We start from the raw sequence: 23,533 nt of genomic DNA, 5'->3' as shown, positions 1-23,533 counted from the left end.
GCAGGAAGCCCATTGTTGTTAATTGCTTTCATCAAGAATTCACAATGGTTGACTATTAGCCAAAAATAAACAGAAGGCATCTCTTTGTCTTTTGGTGTTTAAAGTGTCTGAAACTGAACAAACAAGAAGGACAGACTCCTTCCTTCATAGCTGATGGGCAACTGTACTGAGGCAGGGGCTATTTTTCCACCCTGTACTCACCCAGTGGGGTAGAAATTGGGTACATATAAGAATGACCAAAGTGATCTGATCTTATGTTTGGCTTCCATTTTGGCTGTATTTCAGCATTTTTAAGTTTTCCTTTAAGTCTTTGAGAGGTTTTGAGCGACTAGTCTTTGGAGCATCAGGAAAAACACATTTCTATCTTTGAGGCATATGGGAGGAGGGTGCAAAAGATTTAGAAAATATTTTTCTGAGTCTGGGGGCTTCGGGGGGAGGGGGTTCCACCAACTAAGAGCTGACAATGGACCGTGGATGGAGTGTTGGTCAACCTGCCCATATGAGTACACTATACAAATCTTTTGATTCCCTTAGTTCTTGCCATTACAGAAGAAACAGGCATAACATGTAGCTAAATAATGTTCTCTAAGATTGAATGCAATCCTGTGTGATCAACTAATATGTGCCCTCATTTCCCCTTTCAACACACTCTTTTGCCGTTTATGGACAAAGATTTCTTCCTCTACTGTCTGTACAAAGAAGCAAGTGAGTAATTTTTGGTTTGGTCTTCTTTTTTTCCCCTCCTTCCTACAAGCGTCTGTGCCTGTGCTTGTGTGCTTACATCACAAACAAACTACAAAAGACAGGAGGGAAGGAGGAAGGGAGAGAGGGAGAGAGCCAACAGGTTGATCTGGATTACATCAACAGTCACACCCTCCTGACTTTATGAACATAGCAGAACAGGTGTTTGTAATTCATTAGCTAAACTGAGCTCAGCACAGACAGAAATTACACCGAGGCTGCTTCCCAACGTGTTTCTTGTCTGTTTCAGTCGCAGCAAGCTGGCCTAGTGCTCCCAAGGGATCTTCATTGGCACAATGACTAGCCGTTCCCGAGACTTCACCAGGCTCAGTAGCCGGTCCCTGACTTCTCCAGGGGCATCCTATAATGTGAGGAGAGGGCGTTCCTGTTCTCCTTCCTCAAGGTATGGGGCCTGCTGCAGCCCCACCATGGGGGAACCTGCCAGAAGGAACTTCAGCTCTTCGAGCTTGACTGGGTATGGCCACCATGCTTACCCCAAAGTTACCGTCAACCAGCGGCTCTTGACACCGCTACACCTGGAAATTGATCCCACCTTCCAGGCAATCAGGAACAAGGAGAAAGAGGAGATCAAGACACTCAATAATCAATTTGCCTCCTTAATTGGCAAGGTAAGATAACATCTCTCTTTATGTAGACCTAAGTGCAGGCCTGGGCCTAGTATGGCATGTGGATGGGTGTTAGCCATAGTCACAGACTCTTAGTTGGGCACTCTTCATGGATGACCATTTTTTTGCACCATCACGATTGCTTTTGCTGTCTCATCGAGCATGATACAACCCAAATGCAGTTGATACTCTGTTTTAAAAAAATCTGGAATTTCTTTCTAGTGCATATTCATAGAATCATAGAATGTTAGAATTGGAGGAGACCCCAAGGGCCATCCAGTCTAACCCCCTGCCATGCAGGGACACAAAAACAAAGGTTTTCTTTTCATAATGGTTTATGACATTTGTAAAGTGTCGTATCCTCAGTTAATATGTATTTTGGGGAAGTGTGACTACTCTATAGGCCCTTCTATGTGACCCTATATCCCAGAATATCGAGGCAGAAAAATCCCACAATATCTGTTTTGAGCTGGGTTATCTGAGTCCACATTCAGATATCAATGCCTTGATATTCTGGGACATAAGGATGTGTGGAAGGGCCCTATGTAATCTAGGGAATCTATGGCAGTCATTTACTACAGTGTCTAGACTTTAAAAGAGGTTTGAACCTATGTGGGCTGTTTAGTTCAGGAAAGTATGTAACTTCAAAAATACAACCAGCTCTGAAAACAGGCAGGTACAGTCTCATAAGGACTACACAAATACTTCCACACCGAGATGGGGCAAAAGAAAAACACAGGGTGGAGGATACAAACCTGTAGTCCATGGGGGAGGAATTATGTCATATGTTATTCACAAATAACGTTACAGGCACTGTTGAAAACATGAGTGTGTCATTCAGAGAGGCCCGTCCCACAAAGAAATCAAAAAGCAACTGACAGGCCAACTAGAGGGGAAATTGCATCATATCTGCTTGAAGGAAATCAGTATGAATGGTGAAGAAACTCCCTCCAAGTCCACTGAATAATCATCCTATAGACTGTAGTACACATTTATATGATCCTTCATATAGCAGTTTAGTTTCCATGGCTCTTTTGGACTGTAGTTCATGGAGAATACTTTTAAAACCGGTAATGCCTCCTCTGCTTCTACAAGCAGATGGATTTCAGGAATTTTTGGACAGATGTAATAATTGTTTCAAAGTTCTTATATCAGTTAAACATACACTCTTACAATTTATTTGGAAACAAAATATAGCTGAGCATTCCTTATCCAGAATGCCAAAATTGTCCACAAGTGTGGCTGAGATGTTGATACCTTTGCTTTCTGTTGGTTCAATATAAACAAATTTTGTTTCATGAACACAATGATTAATAATTATTTTATAACATCATCTTCAGGCTATTTGTATAAGGCATATATGAAACAAAATAAAGTTCATGTTTAGAGTGCATGTATGTTTGTAAAGATATTCCAAAATTTGGGGTTGGGGGGTGGTTTCCAAAATCCAGAACACTTCTCCTCCCAAGCATTTTGGATAAAGAAGACTCATCCTGTAAAATTTTGTTTTTGGGAGTCAACCACTCCTTCACATATAATACTTTTTAAATATTGTTCTGGATTTCCATGTTAAAGATGCTACAGAGTGCAAACTCCTGCCAAAACCAAATCCTCTCGTAAGCATGGTAATCCATGTGCATCTCTGAGTGTTATTTCTACCCTTTTTATTCTATTTTAAATTGTTGATGATTTTGCTACTGAAATATTTATATTTCAGAAACATGTGAGACTCTAGTAGTGGTTTAGTGTAATTTACACTTCCCTCTCCCATCCCTCTTCTAGTGTTGCTACAATATTAAAAACACACACACACACAAACCACTATGCAGAACAAGTTTACTGTTCTCAGTGGAATTTAGTGTATGGATTTTCCAGTTTTTCTCCCTGACCTTGCTCATCATTTCTCCTCCCTCTGCATTGTTGAAATGTTTAAAACAAATAAACAGTTTAGGGGGTACATTGAGATAATAGAATTGTAGGCTGTGCCATTCCATATTGTGGTAGTGTGCCATACACTCAGATGTATGTCCAATGGAATTGACCTCATCATAAAGTTGCTTTTCATAGCTTTAGTTATGATATATTGCATCCTTCAACTCATTTCTGACTTATGGTGACTCTAAGGTGAATCTATCATTGCATATTCTTTGCAAGATTTGGTCATATTCTCTGCAGCTGAGAGAATATGATGTTCCCAAAGCCAACCGGTAGGTTTTGATGTCAGATCAGGGATTTGAACCCCTCTCTCCCAGTGTCCTGATCCAACACACAAACTATTCTGGTCCTGTTGTTACTATGTGAAAGAAACTATTTATAAACATTGAATGCCCATCCCACCTGCAGTCTGTGGCATACTCAAAATTGTCTTTCATCTATCTGTCTACCTAGCTAGGTATAGTTATTGATGGTTTGATTTATGCTCCTTCATATCTCAAATTCCCAGGCCTGCTATGGATTTGAATCCAGACTGGATTTCAGGTAAACATGGACTGACTGCTACCCTAATTTTAAAAATGCTATCATATTGACATGCCATTTTGCATAATGATTTGGTCATTGTTGGCAGTGATGACTTTTGGCAGATAGCATGGGTGACCTTATGAAGTAGGGCAAAGATCTAGTTATATTCTTAGTGTGTCTGGTATTTTACATGGAGAAAAAGAAATGAATGATTGGCATAGACTGGTCAGAAATGTACACACCCACTATGCCATTAGATTTACTGGAGTGAAAATCTTTAGAAGAGGAGATGTCACTGTGGTAGTACAGTATCACAGTCTGATGAAGTATAGTGAAAACCCATAAGGACAACAAAAGATTGTTTTCAAAGCACAGCAGTTTGACTACACAAGGCAGGTTTCTGCAAAGCCCTCATGTTCTGTAAACAGATGGTAATCTGCAGGATTGCTTCACAGAGATGTCTAATGTGGGCAGCAAGAGCACATTGGTATCTATCAGTATCACTGCCATAAAATTTTAAGAGATAGTTTTTATATCTCATTTATGTGAATGCTACACCCAATGTTTATGATATGTAAATGGAGAATTGTGTAGACATGTCTGTTTTGCGCGATAAAAGGTAGGATAGCAAATACAAGGCAAAGGAATTTTAATTTAGCTTTTTCAAATGCCACTCATTAAAATTTAAGCACATACATCTTAAATGTATTTGAATCCCCACCATGAAAGAAGACACAAGACACAAGATGTGGAGAAATGAACAGGCCATTTATTGACCTAATTAGAAATGGATAAGTGAACTAATTGACTAGTTGTGGGGGGAGCACTGTGACATGAGTAATGGTGTGAGGCCAGGTATCTTTCTGGGACCACTTGCCAAACCAACCACTGGATGAAACACCTGAAGGCGCTGCTGGAAGGCCGAATGCAGGGGGAGGGGGCTACCTGTAGGAAGGTTTGTAAGGCCCCTCTCCTCTTCCACCTGGCAACAATGCCAGCCAGAACCGACTGGTCCTTCACAGGGGGATTCAAGTGCTCCCCTCCAGCCATCCGTTGGCTCCTTCTGTCTGGAGGTGCGTGATATTGGAATACTGTGAATCAAAACGGTCTTCTTCAGATAAGCTTGTAAACTGTGCTGAGGGACCCTCACTAGCCCAATAGAAAATTAATCAGGAGTAACTCCATAATATGAACCATAATGGTGAAAGATCTTCCTTGAAGACCAGCCTGCCTACCACTACTGAGCTTTCCATGGAACAGTGGCATCTTTGAGAAAATCAAGGACACAGGTGAACCAGCCAACGAGCAAGAACTAGAGTACAGAGTGGGCTTGCTAACAATATATGAGGCTTTTTTTCCATGTTGAGATTCCACACTGAAACAGTTGTCAGTCAATGTAAGATTTCTTCACATCTGGGGACCTTTCAAGGGAAAATTTCACTAACATTTATTTTGCACAAATCCCCCAATAGTTTTTAGCAAAACACACACACATTGCTTTTGTATGAAAAAATAATGTATTTGTAGAAATAACGCTGTAATTTTCAGGAAAATATGTGCTTCCCCACACAATACATTACTTAATGAATGTTTCCCAAAAAAAGGTCAAAATAGGTGAAAGCTTCAAGAAATGCACAAATCATGATCTTGACCAGTGAAAGAAGTTGTACATTCTGAGCAACCTTCCCAGAATCCTTTACAACGTCCAACATAAGGTTCTTTGGTAGCAAGTATAGAGAAGTTCAACATTGTGGAAATGGTTTAATGAGCAGAAAGATTTGTTGTTCTAGTTAATAAAGGACTAGATTTAGGCCTGGAAGTCAAACTACATAATAACAAGGTTTGTGAAACGACCATCAAAACAAGTCATTCTCCCATGCCTCTGCTATAATTTTTGGAAAATGTGCTAACATTCACAATGATACTTGAAATGTCTCTGCCTTCCTCTTGTTTCACTAAAGGTAGGAACTGGGAGCACAAGATGGATATTTTTTAAAAAATAAAAAAAATCACTGGTGAGATAAGCAGAGAAGGCATGTGTTCACCATAACAACCCAAAATCTAGGTGCAGACAATACAATTATCAGGGGCATCTAAAGTTCTTCAGGTGTGCAGTATTCAAGTACTTCAGAAGTCTTCATCTGTTTATTTATTTATTTATTTATTTTTGTTGCTGCTGCTGATATGTGCTTTTACATCAATTTGACTTTAATGCAACTCTCTTGAGTATTTCTTGGTACTATCTCTTCAGAGGCTCAGAGAGTGTGCCTTTCCCACGATCCAAGAAAAAATAAAGATCTTAACCATGGGCTTCAAGTCCAACACTCAAATCATTGCCTTCTTCATGGCCTTTTTTCTTTCTTCATTATCAATCTGGCTAGATGGCTAAGAAATTATGTTATTGTTTTAATTTTCTACAGGGAGCAGGGAGGAGAATGGAAATTTAGTAAATGGCCGAGGTGTTGTTTTGGCTGTAAGCTCTCCAGTTAAGCCTGGAGAAAGAAACTGGGTATGCCCAAAAGGCTGCACACTTAAGTTCAATTACATTTGGCCTCGTGCTCTTTATTACATGAAAGCATCAATTGCCTGCAGGTTTCAGTTTTGTTTTCTTCTCATTGACCGATGTGGCTAACTTGGTTAACATGGTTTTTATCCTTCCTTTTAACCTATCATTTGAGAAACTTAGGTAGAAATTTCATCAACTTGTTCCCTGAAGGGCAGTTTTCACAATAACTTTTCATGTTCACATATTCCTTTGGAGCAAGGAGACACATTAGCTGAATGAGGCAGTCATTGATATAGCGAGCAGCCATTTCCAAGATTTCAGTACCCTTGGATGGCCATCTGTCGGGGTTTGCTTTGAATGTGATTTTCCTGCTTCTTGGCAGGGGTTGGACTGCATGGCCCACGAGGTCTCTTCCAACTCTATGATTCTGTCCCTATCCTCCAATTTTGATCATGACTTGCCACCTTATCGGTTCAATAGTATATGACCATCTATGTGCCTGGTCATCTCTAGAACTGTTTTATTTCTGCCAAATAAGAAACTTGACTACACAGTTCCCAATGTCTTTGTCCCCAAACTTTTAATAAAGTTGTTTTATCAGGAAATAATATAGAAATTATTCCCTCTTTAATCCCTAGTAATGCCAAAGAATGAATATAAGTCACTTTATGATCTAATGTCAAACATTGCTTGCTATATTAATAAATGATAAGGCATGCTTTAGCTATGGCACATTGTAACATTGTTACATACCACATTCTTAAATGCAATGGATATGTTTGTTGAAAAATGTTCTTCCATCCTCATTATGAAAACTGCAACATGATTTATGTGGCCTTAAGGCCATGGTAATAATTTTATGCAGTATCCCAACTTTACATTATGAATATAAATGGGAACACATGCTTTACATGCAACATTTCTGATCACTAGCATTTTAGCAGTTCTAGTTCTCTCTGGTTTTCTCCCGATCTCATTTGGCATATCTAATAATAATCCCCACCACTACCACAACACAAACACACTTTAGAGAGGCCTTCTGCTGGCCAGCAATGAATTTTGGGCTAGAACGGAATAATGACTGCACACAAGGAAGCTTTGATGATTCGAAGAAGTCTTCAGGAAGACTTTTGTGTGCCCTGATTTAGTATATGTTATAGTTTTAAAACTCAAAGCATTAACCTAAACTATATACGAAACTTGAGTAAGGATTAGATCATGGAATAGCCAATGTTGGTGGACTAACTGTATATGAAAGTCAACTCTCTCTGCCCTTCAAACTGGAAGTGGCCAGAAGTCCATTCCTCATTTTCACAATGAACATTTTAAAATGTTCAGCAGTGCAATAATTTATTGATTTATTAGAAGGAGACATTCAACTACTGAAGGATAGTGAACATTCCCCTGCCGTTTGCTGAAGAAAGGTAGGGATGAGGAGAGGAGTCTGGACTGGGAACTAAAGAAACAAAGATAAACTATGGTCATGCTAGGATTAGAAAATGATAGTAATCCTATATAGTCATTGTATTATCTCATACTCCATTAAATAAATATGTATGGGGAGGAATGCTCTTGTCATTACTCAATAGGAACAATAAGAATCTGAAGAGGAGAATTCTCTTCCATGCACGAACAGTTTCTAGATTGTTTAGAAACCACATCCATAAAGACATATTTTTTTCAGATTTTCACTCCACATGTGAAAAGAGCTATTATAAATAGAAAGGGTAAATGTTAATATAGGTAATGTAACACCTGCATAGAGTAACTACCTTAAACAGGAGCAGATTACTGTTCTATCATAAAAAGGCAAGGTTTTGTCTTTGAACTTAAAAGACTTCACACTATTTCTCTTCACACTCTAGTTGCATGATAACTTCAGTGAAACATATATTTGTACTGGCTACAGTGAAAATGTAAGATCTGGGACACTCCTGTTTCTTTTGTTCTATGTGTTTTAGTTCGGAGTTGGCTCTAATCCCTCCAAGTTTGCATGTGCCTCTTAGCTTGAGATGTTTTTGAGCTTGTGTTCTTTCCATGCTTGTACAAAGCCTTGCCCAATGGGATAATAATATTGCTCTAGGTGCTATATAAGAGGATTAAGAGGAAGTAACCTATCAAAAAACTTTCCTTGGTTATGAATGTGTAATCCAAACAAATATTAGAAGCAAGAACTGATGGTGGTAATTAAATTTAAGAAGAGGTTGCCAAAAGAAAGGGCAAATCTTCTACCATTTGTAATCTTTGGATAAAGAACAGCAGATGCTCTTTAGAAAGATAATGCACTAAACATAGGTTTGCAGGCATGTTATCACAACAGTCTGAGCTGAAGCCAACAATCAAAGCTAACTGACTATATTTGAAGAATGTGTAGAATTAAATATGCAATGAAAATTTGCATATGAAGTTTGCATTGAAATGTTTAGAGGATTCAGCTTTATTTAGTTTGGAACTTAAGCATGAACCACAATTTTCAGCTGAAATCAATGGAAATATTGCTAATGAATCTTATTTCCGAATACTGTATAATACATTTTAATTGCGCTGATAAAAGAATGGGTTCTAATTATAAGAAGAGATTCCAGCTAAATATTATAAAGAACTTGCTTGCTGTAAGTGCTGTTCCACAATGGAATAGTCTGTGCTGGAGAGTGGCAGACTCGCGTCTGCAGAGGCGTTTAAACAGAAGATGGATGGCCATCTTCTATGGGTGCCATAGTTTTGATGCACTACAGAGAAGGGGGTTGGATTACGTCTCCTTTGTGATCGCTTGCAATGACTGTCTGAAATACATATCTCCCAATATGAATCTGTCCAAGCCTTGCTATTTTAAAGGGAGGGCTTTTTCTCGGGCTCACCACTCATGGACAGAAGAGAATTCATTCTTGTTGGGTGTTCAGAACCTATAGGATCCCCTCCCTTGGGAAACTTGACTATATCCCTCTCTGCTGTCATTCAACAGGAAGAAAAGATATTCCCATTGAAACATCTTTTCATTAGTACAGACAGAAAGACATTTAATGGGGTGTGCTGTATTTTTATTAGTATTGAGAAAACTATGTTTGCTTTTGACTATCTTTAATGTTTGGCCTGGATTGTTGTTCTTAAGCTTTTTTATAATATATAGTTTTAGATATATTGTATTTAAAATTATATTCTAAGCTACATTGGGTCCCAACTGGAACATCTGAGCTTAATGGGTTTGGTATCTTCAGTACACAGAATACAATCAATTATTGATGGTTCTACACAGTCCAATAAAATGGGTCATAACCATCATTCAAGATGCTGGTATCTTCCTACTTCCCAACAGGATGGCCTTGAGCTGCCTGAGTGACTGCTGGGCACCTCCACTGCCTAGCCAGGTTGAACCTGGTTCATCACCCCCAGGCAAGGTATCAATTGTTGCCACCACCCCTCCAATGTTGTTGCTGGTTATTACAGTTCTGACAGGGTGGCTTGGATCATCTTTCCAAGTCTCATGTTTTTGCGAGGCACTCTGTTGCTGCTGTAGCCAGCAGTGAAAAGGGGAAGGGAGGTAGGGAACAGTGGTCTTAGAATTATAGAGTTGGAATGACTACACAAGCAATCTAGTCCAACCCCCGCCATGTAGGAAAGCACAATCAAAGTAACCCAAACAGATGGCCACCCAGCCCCTGTTTAAAACCTTCCAAGGAAGGAGCTTCCTCCACACTCCGAGGCAGAGAGTTCAACTGCTGAATAGCTCGTACAGTCAGGAAGGTCTTCCTAATATTCAGGTGGAATCTCCTGGTCATAAGTACCTGGGTCGCTTCAGCCCAGGAAGCATGGGGCGGCTGTTGGGACCCCTGCAGCCGGTTCCACATAGGAACTGTCTGCAGATATTTGAACTGCCATTTGAACTGGTGCAGGATTTGGATGTTCCCCAGAGTTATATTAATCTCATTAAACAAGGTCCCCAGAGCTAATTTAGATCAACCCACATATATTTTGTGGTCACCTTTGGGCTGATTCATCCCCACACTAACCTAAATGGTCAGTCAAGATGGAGCATCTGTTATACCTTTCTACCACAGTCAATTGAAAACATTTCAGTCCTAAATTAGTGCCTGATTTGGGTGGGATGGGATGGAAGTAGACAAATATAATTTCAATCCAGACAAGGCAGAGCTGCTTCTGGACAATTAAAATACAGCTCAGAGAACAAACAGTCAGGCTGTGCTGGATGAAATTACACACTCTCTGAAGATGCAGATCTGAAGTTTGGATGTATGCCTGGATTCACCCTTCTGTTTGTGTGTGCAAATGAAATGACATGCAAAAAATCACAAGAAAAATCTTCATTAATCTTTTGTAATCTCTTGTAATCTTGCTAAGAGAAGAGAGAACTTGAAAATCTTAATTCTTCCCTGTGTGAACAAGATAAGTAAAGATTTATATCTCTAGTCTGTATGTAACTTTCAGTTATGATGAGAAATCACTGTTACATGTTGAATTTCAGTCTGAGGTTTGCTCATTTTATGCCACTGATAATTATAATCCAAACCCAGAATGTTTTGTAATGGGTTCCAAGAGCCAAATGTTGTAAACAAACTTCAGCCCTCCACGTGTTTTGGACTTCAACTCCTAGAAATCACAGCCAGCTGACTGGCTGTTAGGATGTTATGTCCAAAACACCTGGAGGGCCAAAGTTTGCCCATACCTGCTTTAGTGTGAACATTAAATGAGCTATCCATGGTGCTGAGCCTACTTTTGTGATAGATTTCAGGGCTCTGGACAATTCCTTCAAAGTTCACACTAAATCCACACAATAGAACCACCAACCATCACTACTAGTTAAGAAATCTGAGATGAGGGTATCTTCTCTGGTGAGCCAAAAAGTAGAATCGTGGTTCCTGTTCTTACCTTTTGCTATGGTGTTTTAAATTTATATAGATCCACAATTTTTATCCCACAAATTAGCAATGATTCAGTTTATGAGCCTATTGATTATTAGTGACTCAAACTATTTGTTGTTATTTTTCTATTTGTTTCACGTGTTTGAAAAAGTAAGCTGTTCAGGAGGTGAGTCTATTCCCCATTCCTGCTCCCATGTTCTGGGTTGAGCTAGCCATTTTGGAAATGATTTTATCTTTAAAAATACTTTTTATTGATTACAAACATAGAGTTCCATTTATACAATATAAAAAAGATTAAAATAGATGGGGATAATTGGGAGGGGTCTGGACAGGTAATTATGTACACTTGCCCCTACACTACCTCGCTAGTATACATGTAAAAAAGCAACAACCCAGAAACAAAATCTGTGGAAGGAAAGGGGGGTATGAAGGGGAATAAATAATTTTATATTTGTTGGAATATGCCAGTATAGCTTTCTGGCAGTCATTTCTGGTACAGCATCCATTTATAAAATCATTGCAGATTGTCTAAAGTCATCAGTAGTATCCAGATGCACAGTGAGACAAGCTTTATTCCAATACCACAATTGCCATACATTTCAATTTAAGTACAGGGTGTGCTAATGCTCACAATCTCTGTGTGTCCATAGGCCACAGATTATGGGTTCTCACCACAAAGATCTGTCCAGATCAAGCTTTCTCGCTCTTTTTTCTTTCTTTCTGGTCTTATAATCTTATAATGAGATGGATCTACAAAACTCTTAAAACAGAGTGTTTTTAATTCCTGAGCACAAATCCAATACCTGTTGGGGAAAGTATGCCTGTAGTTTCTTGCACCATCCTCTTGAAAAAGACATCTACTTTAATTGCTGGGGAGCATTTAGTGGCTTTTAGTGACATTGCTCTCATGGATGAATACGTTCTACCTATAATTTTGGAAAAAGGGGGAATGTATACTTTTTAAAAAACTGGGGGAATACATTAAGTTTTACAATCTGTAGTGTTACTTTCACCTTTAAGGGTCAATCTGAGGCATAGTACTGAAAGAAAATTGAATAGGTTGTGAACACTGGTATCTTCCAAGAAAAGCTTTGCACTTCAGTGTCTAATCAGAAATGCACTTGACTCAATTCAGAATAGCGGACTTCCTCCAACCATGTTCCCTTTATTCCCCCTGATTAATTGATGTTATTTTTTCCACTCTACTTTCTCACTCAGCACTACATGGAAGAGAAGACTGCCTAGATGGAAATGTTGAGGTAGTAGTTGTTACAGTCACATCTTATCATATCAGTTATTGCCCCAAAAGCTATCACACCAGAAGCGACTTGCAGTTTCTCAAGTTTCTCCTGACACGAATAAAAGTTATTGCTCCATTATTAGACTGCATCTGCAGTAATCCACTTCTCAACAATGAAACAGTTTGCCTCCCTTGCTGTTGATGAATGCTGCCTCTGATCCATTTCTCACACACACATGCATCCACATACATTTTTGTGATGACTCCATGTATAATACTATTTTAGTCTCCATGGAATTTTCTGCTAAGGGTTTCCATAGTTTGTCAGCAGATTTGACACTACTGGAACCGCTGGTTATTGTTTTTTAACTGCAAAGATTTGTTTTATAACAAGCTCAAGTATTTTAAGCTTGAAAAAATCATAGCATTTCAACTCTCCTGATAATTTGAGCTATCACATATTTTTGGTCCCTCCCATCTATTTTCAGCTTTGGTTTCAATGGATAATACCTTATTGTTCATTTTCTTAGCACAATGGACACAGATGAATCCAATTTACTTCAAGTTGTCTTTTCCGATGTCTTTGGATAACCCCCACCCAATTTGGGTGTGTGGTTTCACTTATCTCTGTGAAATTTAAACAAATACATGAAGGGATGAAAATGTTATTCTATTCCTCCTTCATTAAGGATGGGTTATGATGTTTTGGTTTTTCTTTTCCTTCTTGGAAAATATGTTTTTCATGCTATCTGACATAGTGTGTCATCAATCATTTTCACCAAAGAGTCTAAAACTGGTTTTATATTTGTGCCATTTATTAGGGAAATGTATTAGCAAGAGGATTGATGGGGGGGGGGGGCATATTTCTTAATAGGTGGAAGTAATTAAGATGGGCACTGTTGCTGACATCTTGGCCTTTGGCACTTTGGACAGAAGGAATAATTACCATTAAGCTTCACTTCTTATGTAGCAGATCATGGGTCACCCCTGCAGGCTCAGAATCAATGCAATTGATGTGGCATCATTGGATACAATGGGTAGAGAACATGGATTTGGTTAAGTTTTATCACATGGGTTTTGTGCCAATAGGAGAGTAAGTACATAAAATAGCATGGAGTGTCTGGACCAGAGGTTACACAGAGGTGATGTTAGTGGTGTTTTGAGAAAAGGTTTGAAGACAGGGAGAGATGAAGCATGATGTATATGATCACAGAATCAATTTCAAGCATGAAGGTTACCCATGGGGATAAATATCAAAGAACAAACTTGAGTATGGATTGAGACGATTGTACCTTCCATTAATACACAGGTCCAAAATAATAATCTGCATGTTTCCCAAACATTTTCATGTAGTTCTGAGCTCAAAACAGGTGAAAATTGTTTTTAAATGCCTTTAAAAAATACATTTTAGGGTTTTATGAGTGGGTTTTTAAAAAGTTAATCCAGGTAGAAATTGGATGCAAAACCTTTAGAAGTAAACACATTTGAATGTAACATAGACCATAAATAGTTTAATTCATCCAAACCTAAATAAGCCTAATTGGATATGATGTGATTCATTGAGAATAAGTAAGCTTGCAATCCTGTAGTGGACTTTGAGCTCAGTGAACTTCCGAGATGACATCCATAGGGATGTGCTTTGGTAAGTCTGATGAATGTACCTCCCTTTTAGTATTGTTGTCTTTAGGATATTTCCAACTAATGGCAACCCTAAGGTGAACCTGCATAAGATTTTCTTGGCAATATTTGTGCAGAGTGATGTTTCCATTGCCTCCCTTTGAGCATTCAGCATTCAGATCAATTTGTATCTCCCAATTTGAAATTTTAGGCATGCTGCCCATCAGAATGTATGGTAGACTCTCAGTTAACCAGCACCCATGGGGAATTGGTACATGTGGGATAAATTTAGTTTCTGGTTGCTTGAGAGTTACTATTAAAAATAGGCATAGCTAATATTACACCCCATATTTTACCATACCATAAACTATATACTGATTTGATATAATATTGAAATACAATAATTAAAAGTAAATAAAGACCAACTTAACGTAACATAATTTTACTGTATTATAAAACTTGGTTGTGAATACATTATGCAATTTTAATTAAATGGCATCAATAAACTTTTCAGACTAATTAACTTAATAAATAATTTAATTTTTTATTTATAGTGCTACTTTTGGATTATTATTTTTTTGCCTGTTGCTTTAGCGTTCTAGTTAACTGAGGTACTGGTATGTGTAATGACCATGGGCTCTACAGATACTTTCAGCTGGTGACTTTGGTCTGGTGCCTCTACTGAATCCCACCAGTGTACTATTAACTTAGCAATTTGTAAGAATAATTACTGGGGTTAAACAGATATTGGAATGACACTGTCAGTTGGTGATATCAATTAAATCATAACAGCAATAGCTATTACCCAAAGACCCCCACTAAGCATTTATATATGTCCACTAGGTTGCTATGTGTATTTTGGATATATTTACTTACTTATGTGATCTATCATCTGGGTATGATGGCCCTCCAAGTGCTGTGTTTTGACAGTGGATATGTAGGTGGCTGTAGAGCCCTATTCTTGATCGACATGTTCTTCCACAGTGAGGGCATCAGTTTCCATGTGGAAGGCAGTCCCAGTCAGGGTTGGCTTGACACACCTTCCTCTTGGCATGTTTCTCCCTTTCATCCTCCATTTGAACCTCTTTGAGTTCCACAGCACTGCTGGTTATAGCTTACCTCCGGTTAGAGCTCACAAGGGCCAGGGATTCCCAGTTCTCGGTGTCTATGCCACAGTTTTTAATGTTAGCTTTAAGCCCATCTTTAAATCTCTTTTCCTATCCACCAACATTCCATTTTCCGTTCTTGAGCAGAGAGTAGCGTAACTGCTTTGGGAAACAGTGATCAGGCATTCAGACAATGTGGCCAGTCCAGTGGAGTTGATGATGTAGGATCATCATTTGAGTGCTGGTGGTCTTTGTTTCTTTCATAATGCTCACATTTGTCCACCCGTCTTTCCAAGAGATTTTTAGTTTCTTTCAGAGACAACACTGATGGAATTGATTTGATTTTTAAAAAATTACGGTCTTTGACCAGCACAGTATAGAATGGGGCACCGGTGCCCAAGGAAGGGAATCGCAGTTCCCAAGTAGGTCAGGTATAAAAGCAGATTAAAAGCATGTTATAAAAGAGACAAACTGAAAAGATAAAACAGCCTAAACTTACAGTTTAAAGTGCATGTATGAATCTAAAATAGGGGGGCGGCTAATAAGAAATATCGGACAACTGGGAAACTCTAAAAAGGGATGAGAGGGGAGCATTTACAGCATTTCAGTTATTACAGATCATTCTAACTATATTTCTGGCAGGAAGTTGACTGGTGGAGTCAGTCATCAGCTGTATAATGTTAATTGCTGCAGCACAGAACTTGGCAACACTATAGGTTGTCACAGGGCAAGAGTCCGAGAGCAACAGGGAGGTGTAAGATCTTTCAGTGCACCCTGGATGTTTTAAAAGCCATGGAGTGATGAAATTAGCTCTAATGTCTCTATAGAATACACATTGGAGGAGCACATATTCAGTTGTTTCAGTGTAGTCAGACTCACAGGGGCATAGTCTCTCCTGGGCAGGGGTCTTCCGGTACCTCCCCTCCAGTACTGCTGATGGAAGGGCATGGCATCTTGCCAAAGTGAAAGCTCTTCGGTGTTTAGGCACCTCCAGGTTTGCTAAATAAGCCATAGGAGCTATGAGATATCTGTTATCTTCGCTAATGGTGAATGCTGGAGAGCAGGCTAAGTCTGATTGTTGCTCTATATCCAGGATCCGTTGTCTAATAAGATCCTTGGTTTGGTCCCATCCCATACCTAGCAGTTGTCCTTGAGAGAAGCCTAGAGTTGCGATTTTGATTGCCACTACCTTATTCCATGTAGACTGAAATTCATCTCTCAGAGTTAACGGAGCAAGGCCACATGTTGAGAAAGACAGATGCAGCCAATAATTGAGGGTGGCTGTCCACACTCTCTCCTCCACTCTCACGAGGCCTGTCTCTAGTCACAGGGTGGCGTTTGAGACACATCTGGGGACTTGCATTGCCGATCTTAGAAATTTTGATTGTACTTGCTCCAGAGGGGCATAGTTTGAGAAGGGACCGAGTTGGGCTCCATACATCATTTGTGCTATGGATTTTGCCTCAAAGAGCTTAAGTGCAGCTGGTATGTAGTGGCCTCCCCCCCGTTTTGAGAAACTTCAGGATAGCATATGTGCTCTTTTGTGCTGCCTCTGCTACGTAATCCACATGTACCTTCTTGTTTCCAGTGCAGTGATAGAATACTCCCAGGTATTTAAAGCTGGAGACCTGTTCAATATTGTGTCCATCTAGTCTCCAGATATGATGCTTGGGTCGTTTCGCAAATACCATAATTTTGGTTTTTTTAAAATTAAGATGAAGCTGTTCTTCATTACAATATTTTGTTAAGGCTTTTCAGGCCTACTTGAGTTCTGGATAGTATCACTGCAACGTCTGCATAAAGCAGGGTAGATACGTGTCTTCCTGCCAGTTTTGGAGGGTGGTAGTCCAAGTTGTAAAGGTGCTCCACCATGAATCCGTCATTATGGTCCACACGTGCACTGATAGAATCATTTCAGAAGTTGTGTGTGATGTCTATAGATGGTCCACATTTCACGGGCATATAACAGGGTTGGAAGGAAAATAGTTCTATAAACAAGCACCTTGATATCCTCATGGATGTCCTGAACTTCAAACACTCTCTGCTTCATTTAGAAAAATGCTGCATTCATAGAACTCAGGAGGTGTTGAATTTCAGTGCTGATGTTAATTTTTGTGGAAAGGTGGCTGCCAAGGTAGCAGAAATGGTCAACATTTTCTAATGTTACACCATTATGCTGTAGCAGTTCCTTAATGGAGCAGTAAAGTCAACATGGTATAGTGGTCTGAGCATTGGGCTATGATTCTGAAGACAGGGTTCAAATCCCTGCTTAGTCATGAAAATCCACAGGATGCCCTTGGGAAAGTCACATTGTCTCAGTCTCAGAAGAAGGAAAAGACAGATATTGTAGTATTGTAACATCCACCATTCCTCTGAACAAATCTTTCAAAAAAATATTTGAGGACCATTTCAAGGTCCTCATAAGTCAGAAATGACTTGAAAGCACAAAAGCCTCTCCAACAATTAACACATAGTTGCAGGTAAGTTGTCAAAGGGATCATTGTGGTCATCTTCAACTTTCTATTCTTCTAAACAACCCACAGGTCCAGAATCTGGAGCAGCACAACCAAGTCTTGCTCACCAGGTGGAACTTTTTGAGAGAACAAGACAACTCCCTTTCTGATTTGGACATCAAACTCCTCTATGACCAGTATATGAACAGACTACGGCTCGAGATCCGCTCTATTGATAATGAAAAGGAACAGCTTGATGCAGAACTTGATGAAGTGTTGGATACCATGGATAATGTTCGAAATAGGTAGGTCTCTTTTCTTTCTCCTTCTGCCTCTTCTGAATTTCTTTCAGAGTTCTTGGACAGATTAACAAATCTCTTTTAATCCAGTGGCCTCAAAAACAGTCTTGGGGGCTACACGCGGACTATGGGCCACATCTTATTCATCACAGCCTTAAGGTTTAAAGCCATCAATTGCATGATCTGTCCAAATGCCCTATGTTGTGAAGAGAGGTCTTTTTTCCAGATGCACGCTTTCAAGAGATTTTTTAATTAGTGAATGAATGAATGAACGAGAACTACATTACTATGGGCTGGAGAAGATGGGATGGGTATCAGTAGGTCAAATCTTCTTCAGGCAAACCAACATGTAGGTCTAAGTACAACCATAGTATATCTATGAGAGATTCATTTCTGATTTTACTTTGGAAACAGGACGCCATGAAAAATAGTGAAACCTGTTGAAATGAAGCATGCCATAAAATCATTTGGAGGATCTAAACAATTCCAATAGTTGATCTATTTTGTCAGATGCAGTAGATGAAACCACTGATACTGGTCCGAAAGGTATGGGGGTTAGACTGTATGTCTGCAGCTGCTTCTTAACACCATAATTTTACCAGCATGCTCATGTTTCTGAGTGCTGTAAAGGCATACATTTCCCCCAGTTTTGAATAAATACCCCTCATTTAGAGATGCCAGAAATATTTATAATTTTCCCAGTACTAGAAATACATATTTGCCAATATGTAAAATTATCCTAAAGGTGTATCTCTTGTCTTGCACATTGCTCTTATTCACTTCATTCCTTTCTTTTGAAATACAAGGCAGGCCACCCTGAGCATCCTTTAGGACATTAGACATGGTTACATATAGATAATGTTGGCAATGAAAAAGCACAAGAAGCACACTCTCTCTCAAACACAAGTCATTTGGCAACATCCTGGTGTAAATTACATGAGTGTATGTGTATAAAATTATTTATAAATAAGATGGTTTGTTTATCTATCCCCATGTTTCTTACAGTTGGCAAACACACATGGTTCTCCATAAGGAACGTAAACTGTTGTAACTTGGAAGGAACACTTTGCTTCCACATGAATTGTCTCCTAAAACCACCTCCTTGATCCCAGAAACTTCTCTGCAAACACACCCCTAGTCAAAAGCATATGGTTGAGTATTATGGGCTTTGAGCAGAGAGACAGGCCTCATGTTTGCTCCCCAAACTGTCAAATTATGTCAGAGAACCTTGCAAGACATAATGTCTTCTTACTGAGTTGGATGAAACCAGGAGATAACCAGATGAGGTGTAAAAGAAGATCTGAGTTTGGAGGATGAGGTAGGCTGTAATTAAACACAGCATGTGTACCCTGGCTTTGTGTCAAACATTCCAGCCCAAAGGGCAGGAAAAACCAGAAGAACCGACATTTCTACCATCAGCATCCTTGTAATGGGACTTACGAAATAGGTAGCTCCCAGGGTGAGGAGGAGATTCTGTCAGTGTCCTTCTGTTTGGAAGAGCTATTTCTTCCCTAAGCCATAGGCTGTTTCTGTTGGTTATTGCTTGTTTGTTTTTAATTTACACTTACTGAATCTTCAACAGCTGTGTTGCTGGTTCTGCAGTTTGAGAGCTTGAATTGAGGGCCTTGTAGTCCAAGGCTGTGATTTTCCTAAGATCTGATGCATGTTGAGGTCTCAGAGTTTCCTTCAATAAAAAAGGAAGGCATGGCAGTGCTTGGCATCATGGCCTCTGGATTGGTCAAGGCATGTTTAAATCCTGGGCTTTTGTCCTTGTCTGAATAAAAGACCTATAACATCTACTCATTAAACTTCCATGTCCATCCATCCCTCCTTGACTTAAGGACATGGGAGAAATTGACTAAGTTCATGAATTCATTCAAGCTTCCTCGTTCACAACCTTCCTAGACACAAAGGCAGCCCTGCAGGCAAACCGTCATCAGAATTTGCATATCTATTAGCCTCCAGCGATATTAACTTAGCAACCAAAGATATTTGGAATGTATACAGTTGAACATGCACAAAAATGCACACGTTGGGGGTGGAGGTGAAATATACACAGACACAATGTAGTCAATGGAAACAAAAGTAGAAAAGTAAATGTAGAAAATATATAGAAGTGTCTATGCAGGAGAAAAGCCTCCAATCTGATATTGATTGTGAGTTGGAACTTACTTTGAGGAAGAGATCAGAAAATCCTAACATTTGTGAATTTTATAGATTTTCACATTCCTGATCCCAATCCAGGAACCTTATTCCAAGGCTGAAATTGGTCAAGATCATCTATGTAGCTCCAGCTTCAGTCTTACATAGGTTCTGTGTAGAAAGATGTGAACAGAGATCAGCTACATAATAACATGTCTACCCATGCATTACATACATATCTATTGAAAATAAGCCTCTTTTTAAAAACATCAGGAGTAATGCTAATGAAGTCAATACACACATGTGGATGCTATGGTACTGTTTATGGGGTCCTAAATAAAAGAAGATCAATAGGTACTGTTACAGTGGGAAGATAACAGCACTCCATGCAGTCATGCCAGCCACATGACCTTGGAGGTGTCTATGGACAATGCAGGCTCTTCATCTTAGAAATTGAGATTAGCACCAACCCCCAGAGTTGGACACGACTGGATTTAATGTCAGGAGAATCCCTTAACCTTTACCTAGATCAAAGAAGGGAGAAGCTTTAGGAATACAGATAAGGCTAATAGTTTGGTAATGACATTATACAGATGCCTTGAAAAAAATAACAAAGGATGGCTATTCCACAATAAATGACTTGTATCAGTGAAACAGCACATGCTTATTGAGCATAAAGTCCCTGGTTGAGTCTCTAGCATCTGCAGACAGAGGAGCAGAAGAGTTGTGTCTGAAACTGTACAAATCTTTTTGTCAGTCAATGCTATTATAATGGTAAGCTACATGAATGGATGGTCTAACTTGCTGTAAAGCATCATTCTACATTTCTGTGTACCGTATGTTACCACTATATATCAAAGTTATAGACGGATCTGGTTTGACACATTCATGGCTACTAATCACAACGCATATTAAAGTATAGATGCAGAGGCTATGTGTCTTCATACCAGTTGTTGCAGAACGAATATGGGAGAAGCCTATTATCCATATGTGAGTTTCCCAAGGCATCAACTTGGCCACTGAGAGGAAGAGGGTGTTTGACTTGTACTCTTGAACCGACTCACCTAGGAGTAAGCCACTAGAAATTACTGCAACTTATTTCACAGTAAATAGGTATAGGACTGTTACAGAACTTGCAAGTGGCATGTTAGAAAGGAACAAGCAACATTTTATGGTTCTGCCCAGAAAAATGAGAAGGAAAGAGGAGAGTAAGATGCACCCAGGTCCATTGTCAGTAAAAATAACATTCTTACTTTATTGTAATACATAGCTTTTGTACCATCTAACATGACACAGCATTCCTCTCATTCAAATTAATCAGAAGCATGCTTTTTTCTTTGTTATTTAGATGATACAAAGGTTGTTTGGCAGGGCTGTTAGTGTCATTCATTATATTCAAAGCTTGCCTCAGGGGCTAGTGTGGGACATACATGCCACCTGAGGCTACACCCCATGATTTCCTAGTGTAAAGAAAATGGGCCATGAGCATCTTCATGACTACAGGCTGCCAGTATCACAAAAACTGAGCTGCCTTGCTCCCAATCCCATCTTCAGATCTTTACAAACCTGTTTTGAACACCTACACTAATGAAACCTCTTCTGGGAACTTAAGAAGAATGGGACACCAACCCATCCATCCAGTTCTTTCAGCCTTGGAATTGCTGGCAATGTGAGGCACAGTTTGCTATCTCTTTATATGATTATTCTTGAAATGGGTAGATGCACAGAAAGCTTGATCTATGATTTGTTTGGGAATTGCTCTAATATTTGGTGCTGTAAAGTACATATTAGAAAAACAAGGGTATAGTTCTTACTAAATAAGGACAACTGGATTACATAGACTAAGAAAATTACCAACCCCTATGCTAGCGAAGAATGATTTTGATCAGACTGCATTAATTTTCTTCACCTTCAACTCTACCTGATTTCATGCCATTTGGAAGTGGGGTGATTCCACTGGAAATGCAATGCAAAGAGTGGTCAAGAAAGTACTGCAATGTGTAATTTTTCATTCAGGCACTGCTCAAATTGACATCCCACAAGACTCTCTGTTCATCAAGTTACAGTTCACAATTTAGTAAATCAGGCTTCAAATACATTTACTTATTGGGCAACAAGAATGGTTTTATTTATGCAAAGTTTCTAAAATAGTGATGAGATCATAGCATAGTACGTTCTATAGTTGGCACATAGTTGTGGATCTGCATCCTGTTGGTTAGTCACAACTGAAGTCAACCCACAAAATAAATTATTGAATGGTGAGACAACAAGTAAAGAAATTCATTGATTAAATAGGTCCATTCCATAGATCAGTGCAGCGAAAGAAAGATGGTGACAGTATGTGTGAACAACCGATTGAGCCCAGTCCAAATGTCCATTAGTCCCCAAAGCCCATGGATATTCCATCATTTCAATTTTGCTTAGTGCAGAGCAAAATCAGGCTACGTTCAGGCTCTGGTTATTTACTAGAAGTCCCTGTGAGTCGTGAAGACTGCCAACATCAGATTCAGGGTGAGTACGTATACAGGAGCCACGGTGGCATAATGATTTAAACCCTTGTGCCAGCTAAACTGCTGACTTGAAGACCTGAAGGTCGGCAGTTTGAATCTGCGAGATGGGATGAGCTTCTGTCTGTCAGTCTCAGCTTCCCATGTGGGGATGTGAGAGAAGCCTCTCACAGGATGGTAACACATCCGGGTGTCCCCTGGGCAACATTCTTGCAGACAGCCAATTCTCTCACACCAGAAATTACTTCCAGCATATTCTCAATTCGCTTCTGACGTGATTTTTTTTTTTAAAAAAAACTAATGTAGACAAGCCCTACCTCCTTCAGGGTGGCTCTATAGTAACTTCCACCATAAGGTGTTCATTTCAGTAGGGTTCTCCTATTATCCATGGTTTTCTGTTTCCATGGTAGATACAGGAACATAATCCCCATTGATATAGAGGTTGTGCTATAAGAAGTAAATTTATCATGTGTATGTACATACTATGTACTTTATTTAGAAGTGTGTATGCACAGAAACAGTGTTTGCATCCAAATTTACTATGTATGGAAACATTTTTCTTATTCAACTCAGATATGATATCTAGGTTTGGAGAAACACTGAATAACAGGGTGGACTAGGTAAGGTTCCATGGGCAGAATGGATGTGGAAACAAGACTATAAAGTGAGACTCATGCAGAGAGAATGAGTCCTGAGTGTCAATTACCAGCACAATAATCAAACCCAAATATAAATGCCAAAGAAGAGAAAGGGGGAAATAGGACTTTTTGTAGGGACATGGAACTTCAGGTGCTACCAGTGGAATCCATGAACAGTGGAACTGGTAAACTACTAGATCGCTTTAAAAAAAACCTGAACATTGAAGGCAGGACATGGGGTGGTGATGTTGGAAGGAAATAGTTTGCATTATTTGAGGCTTGTGACAAACCACCCACCACAGTGATTGGGGTTTGTGTCCA

The 23,533-nt window shown here is 39.3% G+C and overlaps 1 protein-coding gene across 2 annotated transcripts in view; it reads left to right on the top strand.

The window, feature by feature from the left end:
- The first annotated feature begins 825 nt into the window (after positions 1-825).
- LOC132768391 (keratin, type II cytoskeletal 80-like) overlaps positions 826-23,533 on the top strand; it is a 42,428-nt gene continuing 19,720 nt past the window's right edge. Inside the window, exons 1-2 of one of the 2 annotated variants that reach the window (XM_060764209.2) lie at positions 826-1,370; positions 17,717-17,931. In XM_060764209.2, coding sequence (XP_060620192.2) covers positions 1,038-1,370; positions 17,717-17,931 — 548 coding nt within the window. In that variant the 5' untranslated portion in view covers positions 826-1,037. The remainder of the gene's footprint in view (positions 1,371-17,716; positions 17,932-23,533) is intronic. The other variant, XM_060764210.2, reaches the window with a different exon arrangement.

The sequence above is a fragment of the Anolis sagrei genome, chromosome 2 (genome assembly GCF_037176765.1).
Source record: "Anolis sagrei isolate rAnoSag1 chromosome 2, rAnoSag1.mat, whole genome shotgun sequence".
Classification (NCBI taxonomy): domain Eukaryota; kingdom Metazoa; phylum Chordata; class Lepidosauria; order Squamata; family Dactyloidae; genus Anolis; species Anolis sagrei.
Note: the sequence above shows the minus strand (reverse complement) of the source record. Positions and strands in the feature narration are given on the sequence as shown.